Genomic DNA, 22,501 nt, shown 5'->3' with positions numbered 1-22,501 from the left:
GAGGAGCAGTAGCGGAGGAAGGAGCGGCGGCGTAGGAAGGAAGAAATATGGAGGAGGAAGAAATAGAAAATAAAAAAAGAAAAGAAATTTTAAATTTTAAAAAGAAAAAATTTCAAATTTTAAAAAGTTAGAAATGAAAAAATAAAAAATAATCAAAAAAATTATGTACTGCGAAAAATATTTTTCTTACCAAACGACGAAAAATGTTTTTCAATTTGTTTTTAGATTTAAGTCAAACACTGAAAAATAAAATTATTTTCCTAGAAAATAACTTCTTGAAAAACATTTTTCAAAAACGCTTCATTTTTCGCGAAACAAACGGAGCCTAATCTATTTTTATGACTCTCTCGTGCTCACTCACTTTATAATCTTACCTCGGTTTGAGTATGAGTTTTTTAAAATTGTTTTAGAATATGGGACGGTTCGGGTCAGTTATGGATTTAAAGGTTTGCATTGCAATAAACGGGTTAAATGAGTTTTTTTGGATCAGACTAATTATGACATGACCCACTTGTTTGGCAAGTCTAGTTTTAAGCAATGCAACAGAAAACATACGGGCCAAGTCCCCGTTGTGCTTTATCAGTGATTTGGCGTCGAATACTAAAACGTTCCACCAAATTCCGCGTACAAAGTGTTGGCAAGGTATGATTAGGCGGTGTGCGTGTGCCCGACGTCGAAATCCGGACGCATTGGTTAGTGTACAGCTGGTAGTTTTCACTGAACATAGCGTGATAGTGTGTAGAAGTTCAGATGCGGGAAACGATTAGCCTGGTAAGCTCAGATATTGAAGGCCTCGCTCCAGAATAGAGGACAAACATTTGTTGTTGACACCAAAATATTCAACAGTCCAAACTCCAATGACATAAATTTCCAGATCAAGAATAGAAATCTGTGAATCAGATGTAATCAAACACGCTCTCAAGAACAGTACAGTCCTACACAATGAACAAGAGAAGGAGTTGATGGATATAAAATGAGACGAGCTAACCACCCACTGTGAGCTTTGCACAAGCAGGGCTGAACTGCTCTCCAATGCCTAATTGAGCCATCAAGAGCCAAACGAAAGTCACGAGCTCACCACCTTTACTAAGTACCTGGGCGTGTGCCTCTGCTCTGCAATGACTTGCTGCATAGGACAACAACTCCACCCACACTCTAGACATGATCTCCCACTTCTCTTGCGTTCGCTCTCTCAGTAATTTGGCCAAGATGCATCCATCGAACAAGACCGATTTGCTTGAATCTCCCTTCACGAGGATCGGCTCCGCGCTTGTGTCCACAGCAATTGTCACATCCCAGTTCCTACAAGAACAGGGCAATGACACGGCCATCCTTTGTCATAAAGGATGCAGCCTCAAAATATAACACTACTCAACCTGATATCAACATATATACATTCACATATATATGATATAAAGATTGTGCGGTTCCAGTGATAGAGCTTTCTAAATTCCTCAAACAAACCTATACATACATCCATCAAAAGAGCTATCTCCAAAGCTCAACACACTTACGTACACTTCGTAGCACAAATTCCCCTACCCAAAAATCCTTCGATTAACGTTATTCTCACGTCTTGCTGGCGACTCGCCGAACCCGAAAACCAATGAAATGGAAGGAGTGAGCTAACACGGCTCGATGAGTAATACATTTCTTCGAAGCGGATCGAACAATCACTATGCACACTTACTATTCAAAATGTAAGGTATTTACATCAAGCTCAAAACATATCAAACCTTTATAATGAAAACGAGTTATATATTATCTTAGCATAATATATTCATTTCAACGATAGCCGTATCAGATAATAACATCGAAGCATATATCAATGGTCTTTCCATTGACTAATCTCATCAAATCATATGTCAATGGTCTATCCATTGGCCAATCTCATCAAATCATATGCCAATGGTCTATCCATTGGCCAATCTCATCAAATCATTTGCCAATCTCATGCTCAAGATTCTAACCATGGTCACGTATAACGCTCGTGACAAAAGACGACCAAGATTTCCCCCTTGGCAAGGTCTCCACCTATAATGCCGGTGGCTCGGCCCACAAGGATATCCTAACTAGTATGCGCATACTCACAAACCCTTCAGCCGGGTTCACGGCTATCTTGAGCACCACCAAATCAAACAACAACATTCTCCTCATCACCCGAATATAGCAGAATCAACTCAAAACCAATAGCACAAATTATTCACAAACCGTATCAATTAGAACAAAACAACAAGAATTGTTCGATCCTGTTTTATGCAACGAATAATGCTAATTTCTCCAATCATAACATACTTAGTATTATCATTTTTGAAATATGAGTTTACAAATACAAAGAAGAAATGGTATCACTCACCCGACAATGCCAGGAGCAAAATATAAAGCTTACTCGGATCGACACGTTCGAAATCCTATCAAATATATAGAAAAAATGGATCAAATCGAGTAACAAGTCATCCTAACGTACGACTTAGCTAAACTATACCTATTTAGTGACAAAACGACGACTACGCACCAACAGAAACTTATCCCTAACAGAAAATTTAATGCTGTCTGCTAAGGACAGCTTGCGTGCCAAAACCGTTAAGGCCATAACTTCCTCCACCGAACTCCGTTTCAAGCCATCTTACTGTCCACGCGAAGCTTGTTCAACGTACTACAAAAGTCTCAATAGGATCAACCTCAACCGACAAACAGAAACTAAAGAAAACAGCCCTCAAAGTCCACTGTTCGCGCGGTAAATCTGCGCACCAGATTTGAATTGCTCGGTCCGGGCAAACCGTAACACGAAATCGTGATCCGTCGAATCCTACGGCTTCATAACATCCTAAAGTTTCATTCCTAATCAAAAACATGGCCAATCGCCCATGAGATAGGACACAGCAACTCAGTTTCCCTCAAGATCCGAATTTTGTCCTAAATCCAAAAAAAATCACTTCAATAGAGAGGGAAAGAGGTGCGAGCCCTTACCTAGCGTTGCGACACGTAGTGAAATGAATACTGCGAGGCGCTCGGGGCGGGTGGCGCGCACACGAGATTTTTTTCCTCTCCTCCTCTCTCCTTCTTTCTTCTCTTCTTTCTCTCCTTTTCTTCCTTTCCCCTTTCTGTTCTCTTTTTCTTCTCCTTATGCGTGATAGAAGACTCCCGATTCCTCTAAGAGACACCAGCTGCTTCTTTTTTTTTTCTTTTTTAATACTAGTGGGTCCCACCACCTTGGTTGACTTGGTCAAAATAAGGCCAAATATTACAGCAATGATTTCATAGCAGGCATCCTTCAGTTTCCCGACTTTCTGTGTTCCCCTCCTCGCAAAGAACTTCTTCGCCTCCATGCATGTGTCTCGGAATCTTATCTGGCCGATGCCCCCCACATTGGACATTATCGTAGGTTGCTTGATTAGAAGATACAACATGTAATCCGACAGGATCTTGCTGAACTTCCTGTATAAATTGGGATCGTTCTGGCTCTCGTCTGTGTTGTAGCACAGTTCTGTAGCAATGTGCCATATTAGAAGGCTCCGATCGAACTCGGCACCTTCAATACATTCCATTATCGCCATGCAATCGCTACTCCACTCACTATGCTGGAGAACCCACTCACCTTTAGCCTTGGATATCTTCCTCGCCATTCTTACGTCTTCTGCGATCATTGATTTAACTTGGAGCTCATCAAATATGAACTCCCACAACTTCTTAGGAAAGGGGTTCCTCGACACATATTTCAGCGAATCGAGAACTTCTTCAAGACCAACACTTTCTGCAGCTAAAGTAACGGCCGATATCAATGCGCGGGCGATAAGTGCTAAATAAAAACCATCATTAATCGCCCGGACAATGCATTTGAAGCAAGATATCTTCAATCCAAGGATATACAAGGGAATGACACAGAGTTTACCAATGATCATACTGCAATGACCATCTGGATTGCGGTCAGTATCTGGATGCTTTGCAAAAACATAGGATAAAATAGCCCTGAATTTCAGTCCCTCAAGAACTACAGTCAGACCCAATTTATTTGACAAACAATCAGAGATCTTCTGCAAACCAAGGGAGATGGCATTGATGAATAAAGAACTTGATCTGAGGATTCCCCAAAAAGGTAGACCGAGATAAAACGCTATTTGTCTGAGGAGATATAACAGAAAGCCGCTACAACCCTTCTGCTTCTGGATTTTTATCGGACGCTCTTTCAGACAAACAGATAGAAAGCTATAAGAGCAAATGGTTTCAGACCACCGACAAGACAATATAGGTGTATTGAACACCTCATATACAAAATCGGGCTCTATCTGATGTGTAGTTGGTTTGTCCATGCGAGTCATGAAGGAGACGTATTTGTTAAGGAGCTTGTTGAGGATGACAGAGTTTTGGATAGTAGCAACACTCCAATCAGAGAATATGAACATGAAATGAGCTATTGCATCGAGGGCAATTGCTCCATATAGTAAGCAATAGGTGAGCCAAACATCAAATCTGTTGAATGCATGCTTCTTTAAGCTGGTGAACAGAACAAGAGCTACCACGAAAATTCCTGAGGTTAAGAAGCGGACGACATAGCCCCACGGAGTACTTTTTACCAACATCTTCGTGAAGAGGACTTCGTAGATGAAGTTAAGTTCGACTTGTATAACCTGGAATGCATCTGCAGCTGTTCTTTTGTGGAAAAATTCCCGGCTAATTTGTCGGTCCTGGAAGGTGTATATGAGGTCGACAATAAGACCCTTGAAGATCTCGAAGAAGTGGTAACCATGTTTCAGTATGCTAGCCTCGTCAAGTTTGCCATCTTCAGCCTCGTAAATTGCCATTTGGGACTTGTTGGTTGGTGGAATGATCTTTATTTTTGCTGGAAGCCTGGCTTTCTTCAAGGAAGAATACACATCCATGAACTTCGCATAGTTCGGACCGGGGTCGGCCTCTAGGAGCATGGACTCCCTGAAACGTTTCAGGCTGGCAAGATACAGCGCTCGCGTCCTCTCCCCATACTTCGCCACTCCAGCAATAAACATCAGAACTGTCGGGATTAGTAGCTCATTATGGGGGAGTGTTTGATAGAAGACATAAATGGCGGCAGAAACTTGAAAGATGAGGTTAAGCAAGTGCCGGAGCCAGAGGGCATTATCTTCCATAGCGAAGGCAGTGATCGTGTCGGGTCCTCCGAGATGTACCAGAAGAAAAGGGGTCCAAAATGCTATGAGATCTTCATTAGCAGACTTGCCATCACTTTGCCTTCTGGCAATGTTTCCGACAGCAAATGCAGCTGCCCAATCGGCAAGCAAGTAAGCCGACCAGATGAGGAAAATGAGACACCCGTTGGCGGTTATCTTCCTCAAGGGTGCAAAAAGAATAAGGAGTACCTGCAGCGAGAGGCTTAGCATGACTAAGCCTCGGATATTCCACGTCTCCCACACTGTTTGCAAGCTCCCTAGAATCGAACCGACTGTCATACCTTCCCCTCTCTCTCTCTCTCCTTCTTCCAAGGATTAGGTTTTGCCAAAGCTCAGAGGCAGAAGAAGGCCATCAAATTGTATCTGAGAAATATAGGAAAGATCCAGTTCATCCTGTTTAAATGCCTGCTTTGCCTATAGTATAAATTTGGTAGATGAGAACAAACACTAAAGATCTATGCCTGAGCTGAAGCTAAAGCAATGAATAAACACTGACTTTCCTAGCTCTTTTGTCACGCAAGCCTCACATGACCTCTAAGAAAATGAGCAGGTGAAGAAGTACTATTTTATCGGGTGAAAAAACTTGGTAACTCCCTCCATGCTTTCAGAAGACAAGTTGACCTGAAGGCTCCGTTTGTTTGGGGAAAACATTTTCCTCATTTTCGAAGGATTTTTTTTTCATGAGTGGAAAATATTTTCCATGTCTCGCTTGTTTTCCACGAACCAAACGCCGGAAAGTCTGAAAAACATTAACAAACGGAGCCGAAGAGAAAATGAAAAGGGATGAACTACAAAATTAAATTCCACCTTGGAGTTCCCAATTTCAGATGATACTCATTTTTGTTATAACCGGATGTTTGGATTCATCTAGGTCAAACCAATTCAGCTGAGTCTACTTAATCGGTTCTCGGTCCAAATTACACCATTTGCTGCTACAATCTATTATCTGAATTAGGCCGACACAGACTAGCTGAAACCTTTTATAGCGGGCATAGGACACTCTCTCTCTAGAAACCAAAAGTCGGGGGCATTTCGTATGTTCGAGGTTCCTGAAGATGATTACTTTCTCTCGTGGGAGTTGGCAATGAGGCCGTACTTTGCCACCTAGACGTCCTCATAAGTTAGTGCAGCTTCCGGCAGTTCATCCCTCAATTGCGTCACTCTTTCTTTCAGTTGTCGATCCGCGGCCATTTCGTTCTGATCCTTCGCACACCCGATCTCGTCGAGGTATCCTGGCATCGGATTGTGGAGGTAGAGCAGCGTTATCGGCAAGCGATGGATGAGGCCGGTGTTGTGTATCCAGAAAGTCGTCGTCCCATGCCGATACAGATGCATTGCAAATCCAAGGTGTAATTTACGCCAATTCTTGAATTACAGAATCGGGCGTCCACAAGACCGCATCGAGGCTTAGCCTGTGCTCACCCCAACCGGAGATGTCTCAGGAATGGTGAATGTCGGCCCTATCCCCCTCAAAGTTACTAGCATTCTATTAGATTCGAAATTAGGCGTAATATTTGGTTTGTTGTAATTGGATGATTAAAACACTAACATGTCTGGTATAACTACTTTAGATCTCTTTTGCAAGGATGCGTCGGAAATGCTGCACATTAAAAGAAAAAAGTTGTAAATCTATTCTACGGATGCAAATTCATTCCTAAATGGTTCAATTTTGCCAATTTATTTCTAAATCTTTTAAAAATTTCTTAATTTAGTCATTCTGACCAATTTTAGCCGAAAATCACTGATGTAGATGCCGACCACGACACGTAAGACGGTCAACGCTAATGTGCAATTTTGTTAATTTTTTTTATTTTTCTTTTCTCTTTTTCCGTTGAGATGGGGCGCTAGTGAGGGTCGCCTCTCCTAGGTCGGTGAGAATCGTTACTTGCAAGGCCTTGTGACCCTCGTTGGCCATTGGCGAGGGCTGCCTCCCCCTTGTAAACCACTAGCGAGGGCGGGCAAGGCTATCCATGCCTACTGAAGGCAAGGCCTTGCCTTGCAAGCCGCTAGAGAGGCCACCCTTGCCCAGATCTAGATGAGGGCTGGGGCTTGCGACCCTCACCCACCATAGTGAGAAAAACTAAAGAGAAATAACAAAGATGAATATATATAATTCAGATTTTTTTAAAATGCAAAAATCTCCCACATAAGCAACTTCATGGGATGACTAAATTGGAAAACTATAGAAAGGTTTACAACTGAAGTAGCCAAACTAAAAAGTTTAAGACTAAATTGATATCCGTAGGACAATCGACGATGACTGGACTATATTGGATAAAATTGTCGGAAGTTTTAGATATTTCTCCCATATCTGTAGGTCGGTGATTTCCGGCAAAAAAATATGTCGGAAGGACTATATTGGAATTTCACGCAGAAGTTTTAGATAAAATTGACGTCCGTATGATAAGTGTAGGACTGATTTGGTAATTTTCCCTGTGCTAGAGACGTTTTCTTTCTCTTATAACATATTCATGAATTTAGTTCTGCACTCGTTAGTTGATCCAAACGTTAATAGTGTACTTATCTGTACTATTTCTACAATATATATTACGTTTATTAATAACTACGTTCTATATGCAAACTTACCTACTAATCATTTGGAGAGCTTATTGGAAATGCAAAGTCTCCTAAAATGGTGCATGAATGCGAATCCTTATGTTTAAATACTTCATGATCATTCATCACATTATTGTTATTCATGAAGCTTTTTCCAAGACAAAACTTTGGAAGACTCGTGACGACTTTGACTTGGGCAGAAAATGTACATTCTCGTGAATAGATTACTAGAGGTCTTTCTAAAATGTGAAGACCGGACTTTTGGTGCAGATATACCAAACCATTACAATACTTACATGAGGTTGGTATTCAAAATTGCATTTTTCTCCTATTTATCTCTGAACAAGCACTAATCAACTTGCAAATTGATTTTCTTATGGTTTGGGCAATTACTTCATACCTTGACCTAGATTAGAATAAGTGAGCCGCGACAAGCTATTGGTAGTTGTTGATGCCTAAATTTTGACTAATCTATTTTTTGCATAAAAATTAGAACTAATTTTAGTTCTAAATAAAAATCATCTCACATATTTATTTTTAGCGTACATTGCATTGGCATATAATTGGGCAAGCAGAACACTTAATTTAGCATGCTTCTAGACTAGGCATGGGATGGAAAAATACACCAAGAAGATTTGAAACTTCAGGGACTGTATTGCAAATACTTAAAATTTCGGGGACTGCATTGCAAATACTTGGAACTTCGGGGACTGTATTGCAAATACCAAAAGAAGATGAAGAAGGGAAGATGAAGAAGGGAAGATGATGAAGGGAAGGTGATGAAGGGAAGATGAAAATGGAAGGTGAAGAAATGAAGATGAAGAAGGGAAGATGAAAATGGAAGGTGAAGAAATGAAGATGAAGAAGAGAAGATGAAAATGGAAGGTGAAGAAATGAAGATGAAGAATGAAGGGTGGAGAAATTTGGCTATAAAAGAGGGAGAGTTCTTGAGAATTGAGGAGGAGAATTTTGGTGATAGAGAAGGTAGAGAGCTCTTGAGAAGAGTTTTAAGAGGGGGGGAGTGGAAGAGAATTGAGAGAGTTTAGAGAGAGTTTTTGAGAAGAATTTTTAGAGAGGAAAAAGAGAGTTCTTGAGAAAAATTAGAAGAGAAAATTCGAGAGTGAAGAAAAGAGTTTTAGTCGAGCATCATCTTCGACGAGTCCCGACACATATTTCGCCTCTCGCCACCCAACAACGCCATTGCTTGCCATTTTCGACGACAGCCGCATTCTTCCCGCTCCGAGATCTTGAAGGGAACTATAACGTGTATGTGAGTAAGATTTTGTGTAATAGAAGGTAATCCTTTCCATCTCGATCTACAAAAATGTAATCGTTTGGTTTGAACATTTGTTTGTTTATTTTAGACATGCCACGTGTTCCAAATTTTAGCATTATTACATGTTAATTTATTTTTATAAATACTCGTGACTGGCTGCGTTTTCTTTCTTTCTAAATCACCCATGGTGTATATCGTACAAAGTTCAATGTTTTACACCCCCATAAAAAAGAAGAAAAAATCAAAAAAATTGCATCTTTGAATTTCAAGTAAAATCCATCAAAATTGCCAAATCAAATATTTTTTCATGAAAATGGTACCGAAAGGGCGTTAGAGTAATCTAGCGTAACCAAATCCCCGAATTCAAAATCTCCGGTTCGCGGAAATAAGATAGTTTTCTCCCGCTATTTTATTTAGGTTTCTAATCAACCTACCGAAAATGATTAGTGGCGACTCCAAATTCAAATCACATTGCATGTTAATTATTTGAACCTTAAGTTGCGATTTGGTATGGACTTGGGAGAGTCCGAGTTAGGTTAGTTAATTAATTAACCTGATAATCCATTAGCCCGAAAATTAACCTGTTTATTTTTTGAAGGTCGCGACAGTAGTTATGTTGTTAAATATGAAATAAATAGCACATGCTGGTTTCCTAGTAAACTCTTGAAGATACTGTATACTTTCGACCATTTAAAAGAGATGTACATGTGGGTTGATGCAGAATCTCGTAGACTTGTTTTTAAAAGTCTTGCAACCGACCTAATCTTTACTTAATTATCGAACCCTAATCATAACCGGTTTAAAAAAGGATTTAAATGGGGTTAATCCCATGAAAAGCCCTACATTGATACGCATGTAACAAATTTATCCTAAACTAATTTTTTGATTGCAAAAAATCTCAAACCGGTACACATGTGACAAATTTACCCTAAACCAATTTTTTGGCCACAAATAACCTCCAACTGGTACCCCTTTGACAAAGCTATGCCAAGCTATTTTTTGGATCACAAAAAGCTCTACACCGATGCACTTGCGATAAATTTGCCCAGTTAATTTCTGTAAAATTGGGATAATAGCGAGAGATCATAAATTGGTACACCTATCAACTGTCACTTGTTATTTAACTCAACAATTTGATGGTAAAATTTGACGAAAACTAACATATGGTAAATTTATCATAGGTGTATCGGTTTGAGATTTTTTTATGGTAAAAAAATTTGTTTAGATAAATTTATCACGGGATTACCAATTTGGAGTTTTTCGTGGTATTAGCCCTTTCAAATAAGTGTGAAGAGAAAGACAAGTTATCAAAAGATGAGAATCGTTTAGGAAAAGATATTTGAAAAGTTGTGAGATGAGAGATATGAGTTCAGTTTTGAAAAGTAATTAAATATGATATTAGTTAACAATTTTTTTAATTTTGACATTTCAGTTATATTCGATTTTATTATACTATGGTCTATACACGTCTTGGCCACGCCAAACCTGTCCATGTTTTGGATTACGTGACGAAGCTTTTGTCTAGCCGGGATCATGTGCCGACTTGCATTTGAAGAGCATTTTGCCTCTTATTCAGGATTTATGCTTCTTCAAATAAATAAACTTGTTGTCGTTCCCAATTCTCGTCATGAACACGAGAAATGGCCTTGCATCTCGAGCAAAACTAAAGTATATTTGCGATAATTAACTCCCCACTTTCTTAGTAACTTAAAAGAATAAACTTAGTGTTTTTCGAAGATAAAAATTCTTTTTTTTTTTTCATTTGAAATGTCGTCTGTAGTTATTATCTCAATTTCTTGAATACAATAATATCCTTTTCCCGCATGAAGTTTAATGTGCTTTTCTATTAGCAAGTTCCACATGTTATTATAAGTTTACCAAGTGAATACAATTCTAGCACGTTTTACTTTAGAAACTTTGTTCTCATTCTAAATGTAAAGATATCCTAATTTCAATGCTCATTAGTAGCACAAAGTTATTGCAACAATTTTTTATCTAGATAGTATCTACCCTAAAGTAGTTATGAATAACCTCGATGCTTTTTATTTTTTTTATACCATAAAACAAAAACCTAGATATTTTTCGGTGGCAAGCCAAACCTAGATACTTTTTGGTCGCGTTTTCTCGTTATGATTCGTGAACCCAACTAGTGTTGGGCTTCAACTAAACTTTATCCATGTCCTCTTTATGGGCCACGACCTTGATGGGCTTTGGTCATTCTTCACAACACAACTACTTACAATTTTCAAAACTTTATTTTTCTCACCGGCCAGCGAGGACCCTTGATGGACTTTCGTCATTTTTCACTCGCAACTACTTGGTATTTTTTGTACTTTTTTTTTTTCAGCGGCCACGAGAGGGCCCCCCGGCTATGAAAAGAAAAGAAAAGAAAAGAAATAACAAAGGAAAAAAATAAAAATTATTAAAACGTACAAAAAAAATTACGATAATATCAAAAATTATCCACGTCAACAACGGCCATGCCAAGTAAGAGGGTTGACATCCAAATTAGCGATTTCCAGTCAAAATATGTTTGATAGATTCAATTGGCAAAACACGAAGAGGGTTGGGATTTGAGTGGAAAAATTGAAAGGTTTAGGACCGAATTGACAAAAGTGCAATATATTTGAGCATTTTAGATAATTTTCCCCTCAACGTAATCTATTGGGAGACGTGGAAGAAACTGATGTCGCACCTGTGGACTACTGTAAATTCTAAAATTTACAACAGCACTATTAGTCGCTCTCGAAGTATCATGCGGTTGGCTACGAAAATATGTACGTGCGTACTTGCCTTTGGTTCAACGCGCAATAGGCATTGCATATGCTAAATCATCAATTGCAACATCACCTTTAGGCATGAACCATTATTTAATGCCTCGGTTGCACACAAAGTCATCATTGAACCGTGCATCGAGTGTGCATGTGCACCGAATGCACGTTATGATTTTTTTCCTCACATTTTTTGGAAAGGGAGATGCTATTTGCACATTTATTTTAGCTAAAACACTCATCTTTTCAGTTAACTGACCGAAATGCATATATATCTTTTCAATTTATTGTATACTTTTTCATCAGACTAACCAACAAAAATGACTTTATTTATGTTATTTCTCCCATCGATTTCTTAATTGCATCATACTATCACGTTACTTAGAGAATGTGTGTGTGCGCGCGCGCGCGTGTGTGTATATATATATATATATATATCTTTTCAATTTATTGTATACGTTGTCATCGGACTAACCAACAAAACTGGCTTTATTTATGTTATTTCTCTCATTGATTTCTTAATTGCATCATACTATCACGTTACTTAGAGAATGTAGTAAATTTTAAGTTATGGTATCATATATTTAATCAATGCAATGCAGAAAATCAGAAATTTTTCGTTTTGATGGCATACGAATGCACAATTAATTGCTTATTTTTATTAGATAGTATGAGGGAAAAATATTGCAAAGTTGAAAATTAAATTTCAGACTAATTATCTGGTCGATCTTGATCAAAAATGGGAAAAAAAATGATCAAGATATTTATAGGTTAATTTGTTAGAAGCACGATCAACCATTAAACATGTGTACATTTAGACCATAAAGGAGCAAAAGATAAGGCACAAAGGAGAAGAGAAGAGAATTCTACTATGGAGAAAGTTATTCATATCGATTATAAATTTAAGGGTTAATACCACAAAAAACTTTAAACTGGTACACCCGTAACAAATTTACTCAAAACTATTCTTTTAACTACAAAAAACTCCAAACCGGTACACTTGTGACAATTTTACCCCAAACCGATATATCTATGACAAATTTATCCTCCGTTAGTTTTCGTTAAATCTAATTTTTAAAGTGCTAAATTGTATGACACGTGGCAATTGACAGGTGTACTAGCTTGGGATTTTTATCCTCTGTTTGTCACATGTGTAACAGTTTGAAATTTTTCGTGGTATTATCCCAATTTATCAGAAGGTAAATTTGTCATAAGTACACCAGTTTGAGATTTTTTCGTGGTAAAAAATATTAGTTTAGGGTAAATCTGTCACGGATGTACAAGTTCGGGGTTTTTGGTGGTCAAAAAAATAATTTAGGGTAAATTTGTCACGATTGTACCATATTGAGGTTTTTTGTGGTTAAAAAAAATAGTTTGAGGTAAATTTGTCACAAGTATGTCGGTTTGGAATTTTTCATGGTATTAACCCTTAATTCAATCTCATAACAAATACATCAAAACTTCAAAAATATGCTTAAAACCTTCCTTTGAAATTATCTGATGTGAGTCTGAAAGTTAAGAATGTGTCGCTAGATTTTCAACCTCCATCTTTCAATTTAGCTGAAATGTGAAAAGTTCAGGAAAAAGCACAAAATGGGCCATGTTTAATTTTAGAAACCTACAACCTTATTCCCAAAAAAAAAGCATTGGAATATGAAAAGAAAACAAAAACATGTGCCACAAGCCTCACGTTCTGCCCAAGTTTCAGCAGCAATTTGTGTACTATAGGAGAAGGGTCTAATTCCAAAAAAAAAAAGGTTAATATTACGAAAAATCTCAAACCAGTACATCAGTAACAAATTTACCCCAAACTATTTTTTTTACTACAAAAAACCTCAACCTGGCACACTTGTGATAAATCTTCCCCAAACTATTTTTTTTTATCATAAAAAATCCTAAACGGAGACATTTGTGATAAATTTACCATAAAATAATTTTTTTTTACATGAAAAATCCCAAAGTGGTACATCCGTAATAAATTTACCCTTCGTTAAATTGGGTTAATACATAAAAAAATTCTCAATTAATACACCTGTGGTAAACATAGGGTAAAAATCCCAAACTTGTACACTCATGAACTGCTATGTATCATCAAACTCAAGAATTTGATAGTTAGATTTAACGAAAACTAACATAGGGTAAATTTATCACAAGTATACCAGTTTGGGATAAATTTGTCGTAAATGTACCAGTTTAGAGTTTTTTGTGATAAAAAAAATAGTTTTGGGTAAATTGATCACGAGTGTACTAGTTTAGGGTTTTTCGTTGTAATAACCCAAAAAAAGAGAAAGTCTCATTGGGCCTTAATTAACACAAGTAAGAGCCATTCTTGCACAAAATACCCTACAATAATAGTTAAAATTCCACTCAGTTATGACAATATTACCATGCATGAAATTACATTAATTCTTTTGACGAGTTAAATATTTCTCATTAACAAACTTGTTCGTCACTCGAGGCAACTTTTTCTGAATTATCCAACAAGTAAATAGAGACGACTTCATGTTGATTATCGTTGTAGAGAAATATGCGAGTTCAAAGACGGACGCTATTTTAATACATGGTGATAGACATATTTCTTTGTGACGAGATGATATTGACTTACGCTCTCCCTCTCGGGAGCTTCTCCATAATATCATGATAGAAACATTTTAGGGAGGAAAACTGCAGTTCTCACGAATAAGACTCTGATAAAGTTAACAAAAAAATGGAGATTATTGCATATTTTCAATACTTCAGGATATGATTTTCTCAAGTGATACTTCATCGATAATACGTTCTTTCTTAAAGTCTAAGGTACGCACATCCTTGATTCTAATACAACAATTTATGCAGCTCATAAAAGTAATGCCAAAGCCAGTATTTATTAAGAAAACCGGCTATAATCTCAGCTTGAAGGGAGATTAAGGATTGCCAATTGGAACCTGAATCCAGTTCAAGAAATGTAAATAAGAGGCTCAATAGGTAACACCACTTCCACTGCAAAGGTCTCAACTTAGCTATTTGAACCAGTAGAAATGTGGAAGTTTCCTTACAAAACGAGGAACCTGATACCAAACTCGAAAGAACAGTTTAGGCTTCACAGACTTACTTTATATGTACAATTGTCACGCTTGACATGCAGTATCTAATTCTATGCTGCATCACACATCCCTCAAGGAAACATGTGCATCGTAAGTTGGAGCAAGCGCACACGGAAATTGCAAGCCGGTAAGCCTCCAATGTTTTTGCTTTCCTTTGAGCATTGACGTTGACCGTGAAGGTTAATATATTACAGAAGAACAAAGCTGCCAGATTTCAGGTCAAATTTCCGTTGCGTTCAATGGGATCTTGACAGATTCTTGACCCGAGAAATGCCTGCAAATATGGGTGAGTTCTGGGATTACACAGTGATGAGATGGCAACACAAAAATCCATGATGAGTTCTGGGAATTGCAAACTGAATGAGGTTCTAAATGCCTTGACCAGTTAGCTTCACATCAATCAATTTCTACCTATGTATCAACTTACCTCTCACTTAAACAGATCGTATTTTCAGTTTTGGGCAGTTGAAGTCGCGTGGTATTTCACATCGACGCGGTACTTTGAGCACAGCGCTGCTTAGACTAGGCAAGCTGCACAATCGCAATCTTTCCAATGAAGAACTTGCTGAGCTGCCCGTGAATATAGTTTCCAAGCTTTCACATGAGTTTATCTCAAGAATCTTCAGGTTAGGCGGCAATTCGGATGAGGAGAAAACATTTTTGAGCCGGGGACAAGATTCTATTTTAAGCTGGTTTAGACTTTTGAAGCGCCCCAGCTTCACTTCCTGACTGCATATGGACTCCAGCCCAGCAGCGTGTGATATATGGAGAGTCCGTAGATTTTCAGCTTCTCCAAGCACTTCCTCTAAACTCTCCAGATTCGGACACTGTCTCACTTTCAGTACTTGCAGGGAGCCCATCATAACCCCGATTCTCTTAAGCTCTGGTAATTCCAGGAGATCCAAGTTCTGCAAGTTACATCCTGCGGGCACTTCGTTGTTGAATAGCTTTGTCATTTCATCGCAAAATTTGACTTGGAGGGTTTCGAGCTTCTTTGGCAGCTTGGAAAATGGGAAAATTTTGGCCAGCTTCGGGCAACAATCTACATACAAGCTCTTCAGATCCGCAAAGACCTCGGACTGCACTTTATCAGCACATATGCATGTCAAGGAAGGGAGATTACACAGATTAAGAAACTCAAGCTTTCCTGAAACTCTGGCATCTTTTTCACTATGCACTATACTTTCGATATCCGGGCACCTGTCAAGCCAACAGCTCTTTATTGATCTCAGACTCTCTTTAACAAGTTGAGACAATTGACGAAAAGAGCTATCATCCATTAGCGATATGTGAACCGCATCCTCGAGGACCCGTTCAGGTAGACTGGAATTGCAATAGGATCCATGGATCTCCAGATACTGCCCTGGTTCTTCATGATGAGGAATTCTTCCTTGAGATTCGATATCCCTCAGTAGGCCCCTGTCTCCGAGGTCGTATATCCTTCCATCCAATTTTTTGGGAAGCCAAACAGAAAAGTGGAATTTTCGGAAGCACGTATCCCACAACGTCGAATTTTTCTCAATGAACTGGAAAAATCCGGTACCACATATCGATATGGAAAGACATGCAGCATTCTCAGGACTTGGTGATCCACAACCTCCCAAGTTGAACTCCTCTGGAACATACTTTATCCTCTTCCAGTCGATCTCTTTAATATGCTCCATATCCTGCAGATTGAGCTTCCTTAGACTAGCCAGATCCAAGACTTCATAGGGAAATCCTTCTATTTTCGTCCCTGAAATATCTAGAACCTCCAATTCGGTAAGAGACTCCAACTTTTCCAAACTTTTCAACTTAGCACAGTCTCTTAGCAGCAGTTGTTGGAGGTTAGTAAAAGTGTCAAGGGTAGGTAAAGACCGAACGTTGGTCCCTGACAGATCCAGCAACTCAAGCTCCTTCAGGGCATCCAGCTCCGACACACTACAGGAACAACCTCTCAGAGAGAGCTCCCTAAGGTTAGTGAGGTGGGACAGAGATGGCAGCTGTTCAAATTCTATTTCAGAGAGGTTGAGAATCCTTAGTTTGCTCATATGGCGAAGAAATTCAAGGTTTATACCGGTCAGAGAATTTGCACCACAGAGGTCGAGTACCTCTAGGTTGGACAGATCTTCCAAGGAAGGAAAGTTATCCTTATTCCAGTTGGGGCAATACCTGATTATCAGGTGACGGAGGCTGCTAGGAAAGCAATCTTGTGGAAGGCTTTTGATTTTAGTCTCTGAGAGATTGATCGTCTTAAGGTGAGACATGCCCCGGAAGGAGTCTGTGCTTGCTATCTCCAACTCAGAGCATCCCGAGAGATCAAGAACTTCCAGCTTCTGAAGTATGCTCAAGTCTTGCAACTTAGTAAGGGACTTACAGTTCTTTAGAGAGAGCAAACGAAGTTCAGAAGACCTAGGAAGTGATGGCAGAGCCGTGATTTTAGTATTCGAGAGGAGGAGTCGTTGAAGGGAACGAAGATGCTCGAATGAGTCATCTTCGAATTCTTCCAATATAGAGGCATCTGAAAGGTTTAGCTCCTCAAGGCCATTGAGGCATAGCGTAGACGGCAATTTGTAAAGATCAACACAACCGCTCAAAAGAAGATGAGATAAGTCGCTGAATTTTGGGCGGGAAGGGTCAGAAGACCTGCTGAGTCCGGGAAGTTGTAGTGTTCTCTTCAGAGCTGTCCTCGAAAGATCGAAAATCTCAAGTTCAAGTAGTGGTTTTAAGGTGGGAAGTTTCGATAGGGATGGACAGTCACTTAAGAGGAGTCGAGTGAGCTTTTCCAGACCGCGAATGCGGGGCAAGTGCTCAACCTTCGTTTTAGAAAGATTGAGAGTTTGAAGTTTCTTGAACGGAGAGAGGGTCTCGACCTGGATGCTTTGGAAAGAGTCTGAACCAGAGAGATCAAGCACTTCCAGCTCTACCAAAGAAAGCACTTCCGCCTCTAGCTTTCCATTCAATAAACGAGCATCACACAATTGTTCCAAATTTGGACAGTTCCTAAGAATGAGCCAACGGAGTTTGCTCCGATTTAGGAGAGAACGAGGAAGCCACTTAATGCCGACTTCAGATAAGTTCAGAGATCTAAGATCTTTCATAAGCTCAAAAAGATTATCATGGATTTCCTCCACCTTACGAGCCCCAGATATCTCAAGAACCAGTAAGTTTGTAAGTTCATGGATCACACCTACGCTCTCCAATATTCGACAGCCCCTCAGAACAAATACTTGAAGCTCCTTCAGTTCTGAAAGTGGCGAGGGCAGCTCTTTGAACATCGGGTTTATGATGACCAGGACTTTAAGTTGTCGGAACACCATATCAGGGAATTCCCTGCAATAACGAGCACCATCTATTAGTAGCGTGGACATCTCACTCCTTTCCCTACTACATGTCTTGATCATCCCATCAATCTGTATAACCCTTCCAAGACCAGCCGAAGTTTGGTCATTCAGCACACTAGCCATGCCAACACATGCAGACCCGCTAAGTCCTTCGCGTCGGCGATCAGTGACTCTCAGTGCATCACTATCCATACAAACATAGCCATTCTCTTTTCCTCTCAGAAATCCGCGAGATTTGAGCTTGATCAGCGTACAATGTGCTTCCTCGTAGGCCTTCTCAATATGATCAAGGTGATCAAAATACCCTTCCAGTAGCCAGTGAGTTATCAACTCATTGTAGTGGATGCTACTATCATGACGGAGAAACAAGTATCTGCAGTGCCAACAGCACTTATTGAGGGTGCTTGGCAACATTTCATACACATGCTGAAGCAATGTATTTATATCAGCAGACTCAATTATACAGGCCACTTCTTCAACTGCATTCTCCAATTCAAAGTCCCCAACTTGATTCAAGGCTTCTGCTATCATAATAATTGCCCCAGGATGACCAGAGCTACATTTCCCAATAGCTGCACAGAGTCTTTCAAACCGGGTTGCCCTGGTAACCTCCCCCTTGACCCTATTCTGCAGTAAATTCGATGAGTCGACATCAGACAGGAAATTGATTTCAAATGCCCTGCTATAGTCTGTCCGAATTGTATCCCCATTGCCCTCACTGCCGATACCGATATCATTGTCTCTTGTTGTGATTAAAAACTTAAGAAGGTGCGCATGTTGAGAAAGGAGGCCATTTAAATTAGCAAGAATTTCCTTTTGGTCATTAATATCATCCAGAACTACAAGAAGATATGGATTTTTTCCAGGTAATGCATCTTTCATCTGGTCAAGCTTTTTCCATATTTCCTGTTTCAGATTCTTTTCTCGCTCCTGATGCTCTGTCTCAGCATTGTCATACTCATCCCACTCCTCACTAGAAGGAATTACAGACAGTTGAATGGCAACATATTCAACAAGAGATATGCCTTCAGAATTGTATCCTGGGACCACCCAAATAGTTCCATAGGAGGCGCCCTGGACGCTCGCAGAATTACTTATCTCTTTTGCCATCCATGTTTTACCCACTCCAGCTTCTCCGAAAAGGACAACCGTTTTCACGTTATCATCCCTGAAACACTCTAAGATCTCTTTTTTCTGAGTTTCCAGGAAACCGGCATGGTTGGCCATCGTTGGCAAATGCAGCTGTACAAATAGGACATCGGTTAAGGATATATTTTTTTCTTTTTTCCTTTTCTGCTGAGCGATCCTTCTAAGGTAACCATCGATCACAAATCTAATACAACTGTTCCACATACACCGTACAATATAGTGCTTTAATACAAGCATGACTGTCAAATCTTAACAACAAAGGCTCCAAAAGGGGGAAAAGGACCTTCAGGAAGAAATTTTAATTTCTCCAGTCTGGAAACTAGGCGATATAAAATGTTTATGCCTCATCAAACGCGAATGTCGCATATTATTACTTGGAGCCTCTAGGAGTCCAAGGTACAAGAACCATGATTCCGTTACTTATGACCAATGTGCCCGATATTTTCCAAATGAAATAAGATTGTTATAGCCCAACCATGCGGTTTTCAAATTCTGGCAGACATCCTAACAAATTCGATATACAAACAATTGAGAACTAAAATAAGCACCGTACTGCACCATGTCATCAGAAAAATCAGCATGCAGGGGTTTGAAGTATAACTTCCACATTCAGTTGAGTTCTGATCAATCTGCCAAGATAAAAGAATAGGACTGCATAGCTGTCCTACGGCAGACAAGAAGTTCTTCCAACGAGTTCATTGCAAGTATTAGGTAAAGTTTGTCAGCTTTAATCGTCTGCCAATATCAAAATTCAAGGCTTTTACTTGGATGCAACCATTGTATGAGTAACCCACTTTGTGTTTAATAGGACTTACAAAGAACTCTATGCTACCGAGATCTTTCGTTACAATAGTTGTTCCCAAGAATATTAGTTGCAAAAAGAAGTTCAAATTTGGAAAACTTTACATCTGCATTTATCATGAAGATTTAAATTGTACTGTAGCACTTGAACATAGAAAATAAGTTGAGTTGGCTACAATAGATTTTCCCTATAGTCCTGCAGCTGACCACACATACACAAGGAAAAGTAAACATTTTTTCATTTGACAATGACAAAAAAAGAAGTGCAAAAATCATGCTTTTATCTAAAGCTTTCCCCTTGTCTCGCTCTATCCCAGAAGTTTGTTTTGCCTCACTTAACTCCCCCAAGTGAAGGTCATGGCTAAAGACTTGTCCACAATTACTGAAGTCTGACTGCCAAAAGATTGCAAGTGTGCCAATCCCGCCAATAAACAGTAAATCTCCGAAAGTGGGACTGCAAAAACTTTTAAGGTTTCGGCTTAAAGTCCAACAATTAATGGCAGAAACTGGTGTCAAACAAGCTATTCTGACGACTGCAAGTATATGTTCATCACAAGTCATATGCTTCAAGATCGAGAACGTGAGACAAGCCAGTGCATGTTGTGAATGCCCAAAGGTGCTGTAAAAAGCAAGTCAGTACAGGAAAGACATCAATCTACTGAATTTTCCCCACGAAAGGAAGAGGGAAAGACAGATTATAAGTTGCAACTACAGGTTGAAAATGGGCAGGTCGGGTCTGTTTCGTATTCATATAGTTTCAGGTCGGTTCACGTTCTGCCTTCTCGGCTCCTGAATCATCTCGTATGACACTTTCCTTGGACCCGAGTCGGGAACCATTCAGCAAGTTCTCTGTGGCTTTCTGATAATCCAGAACCAGTTTTTCATTCGTTCGGATTTGGTCGGGTCAGAATTGAATATTTCAAAATGTCCAGCATCTTTTCTACCTTTTAACTTGTCAGGTCCAATTTCATACTATTTTATTCTACAATCTCGGACTCTCAACTTCCGCATACATCGTCCCAATGCCACCAGATCAGTCGGATGCAGTACTTCGCTACTGATCAATCATACACTCAAGAAACACTACCGTCAGAACTCAATTATCGCCAAAAGATGAAAACGAAACAAAGAAAATCCGTTCAGCCAAATGAACAAAGATTTCTGCAACTAAACAAAGAAAGAGGGAAGAGAAATGAGAACCTGAAAGCTTGTTGCAGCTGAGACCGAAAAAGGAAAAATACAGCAACTCTCACGGATCTCTCTCAAAGTCTCTCTGGGCTTTAACCAATCTCGCGCATCTTCTTCATTTAGTGCTTGTTCTATTATACTCACGCCAGGGTCATTGGACAACGGTCTCCTGGGTCGTCTTCTTCGTATTTGCTTTCTTCAACAGGGGGATGCGTTCACTGAAGTCCTAAAACAGTATAACTAATTCCTGAAACTTGCAAAAGGTGCAATCAAGTCTTAAAAATTGTCAAATTGGTATTAACTCCTCCAATTTGGCTATCGAAAAAGGCTAACTTGACTTTATTAATACTTTCTCTCTCCTATGTGGTAATGACGTGATTAACATGACGTCGTTTTGGTCCAAATTTGATTTTTAACATACTTTTATTTAAATTTAATTAAAAAATAAGCTTAAAAAAAGTAATAGCAGTAAGGGTACATTTGGCAACGATTCTGATGCAACAAATCAAAATTGATTTTTTCTGATTCTATTCCCCGAACGAGTTTTAGAAAATCAGAACATGTTTGGTTACTGCACGAAATTCTTGTTCCCCGGGACAAAAATGCATTTGGTAGCTACATAAAATTCCTGTTCCCGAGAACAATTTATCTTCCTAATATTTTTTTCATTTAAGTTAAATAATTATGTCTTGTCACTATAAAGTCAACCTATATAGCATAATAAAATGAATATTGACCATGCATAATCCATAGTTAGTTTATTTTTTGTGGAGCATGAAGACATATGCAAGATCTTTAACAAAGAACATAAGCTCAATAAGCAATTTGCACTTAAATTTTTGCCATGAATTTACACTTAAATTAGCTTATGAAAGAAATTTGAATAACCCCTAGACTGATCCATGATCGTGCTGATCATGTAGAGATGGATTGAACATAAGCTTAATAGTACTATGCCACGAAGTTTGCACTTAAATTGCTTGCTACGAAAAACATAAATGTTGTAAAGTATTTTAAAAAAATTGACAAAAATTGAAAATACAAACTCATGGAATTGAACGGTGAGTACAGATGTCAAACGGAAGAGGTGGTTCGAATATGGTCCGATCTATATTGACCCATTTAAACTATTTTGACACATTTTCATGGGCTTAAGTACATCCCAAGTGCCATAAGTTGTGTACGGCGATCA

The 22,501-nt window shown here is 39.1% G+C and overlaps 2 protein-coding genes across 2 annotated transcripts; both read right to left on the bottom strand.

Moving 5' to 3' along the window:
• Window positions 1–896: 896 nt before the first annotated feature.
• On the bottom strand, window positions 897–5,441 carry LOC115739692. Its single transcript, XM_048284817.1, has 3 exons — window positions 3,223–5,441; window positions 996–1,302; window positions 897–935 (listed from the first exon to the last, which is right to left on the bottom strand). Exons 1-3 carry the CDS (start codon window positions 5,439–5,441, stop codon window positions 897–899), a joined length of 2,565 nt encoding a protein of 854 aa, XP_048140774.1.
• A 9,841-nt stretch (window positions 5,442–15,282) lies between these two features.
• Window positions 15,283–19,398, bottom strand: LOC115739691 (putative disease resistance protein At4g19050). The gene has a single exon (XM_048284816.1). The coding sequence runs from the start codon at window positions 19,396–19,398 to the stop codon at window positions 15,283–15,285; it is 4,116 nt and encodes a 1,371-aa protein (XP_048140773.1).
• Window positions 19,399–22,501: the final 3,103 nt, after the last annotated feature.

Source organism: Rhodamnia argentea, chromosome 9, assembly GCF_020921035.1.
Source record: "Rhodamnia argentea isolate NSW1041297 chromosome 9, ASM2092103v1, whole genome shotgun sequence".
Lineage (NCBI taxonomy): Eukaryota > Viridiplantae > Streptophyta > Magnoliopsida > Myrtales > Myrtaceae > Rhodamnia > Rhodamnia argentea.
This window is presented reverse-complemented; position numbering and strand designations above follow the sequence as displayed.